The 564-nt window shown below is 53.4% G+C and overlaps 1 protein-coding gene across 1 annotated transcript; it reads left to right on the top strand.

Annotated features, from left to right (window-relative positions):
* Positions 1-2: 2 nt before the first annotated feature.
* Positions 3-376, top strand: CSUI_008397 (uncharacterized protein; the record flags this gene model as incomplete). Its single annotated transcript, XM_068068530.1, has 1 exon — positions 3-376. A coding segment is annotated over one exon (372 nt), but the record flags the coding sequence as incomplete, so codon positions are not given.
* Positions 377-564: the final 188 nt, after the last annotated feature.

Below are 564 nucleotides of genomic sequence, written 5' to 3'. Positions count from 1 at the left end.
GCGATCAGGGGAGAAGAGCGATCGAATCCCCCTAAGAAGGAAGAGGAGACGAAGAGGAGCTCATCCTCTATCGATAGGACGGGAAGAAGTCTGAATGGCGCCGCAAAAGAAGAGGGCGCTGCAGGATCATCATGTGAAGAAGATGAATATCTTATTTCGGGAACCCACGAGGAAGATCCTGTCTTGCTCTCGTTTCTCTCTCAAGAGGCTACTCGACAGCAGCTACTCCTAGCTTCGGAGGAGACACCCCCGGGTCTAGTGATAGGTGGCGTAGCCGTTGGACCTCCTCCCCCTACTGCTCTTGCTGCTCCTATAACGATGAATATGGATCCGTCTTCATATCTCTCTGGGGGGGAGATGAAGGCTGTCCCATCGACGCTCTTAGACATCGGGGGGGGGGAGACTCCAAATCTTGCAGGTGCAGAAGGAGACATTTTTCCTGGGGGGGAGCTGGGGGGGGTTGATAAGGGAAAGGAGAATCGCCTTTCTTCAAAAGAGGAACAACGACCTGAAGAGGAGAATCCAAGAAGGGGGGGGCTTGCGTCTTCTTCTTCTCTTTCTCTC

Source organism: Cystoisospora suis (assembly GCF_002600585.1).
Source record: "Cystoisospora suis strain Wien I chromosome Unknown contig_4704, whole genome shotgun sequence".
Lineage (NCBI taxonomy): Eukaryota > Apicomplexa > Conoidasida > Eucoccidiorida > Sarcocystidae > Cystoisospora > Cystoisospora suis.
The sequence above is the reverse complement of the archived record's forward strand: the minus strand, read 5'-3'. Positions and strand labels throughout refer to the sequence as shown.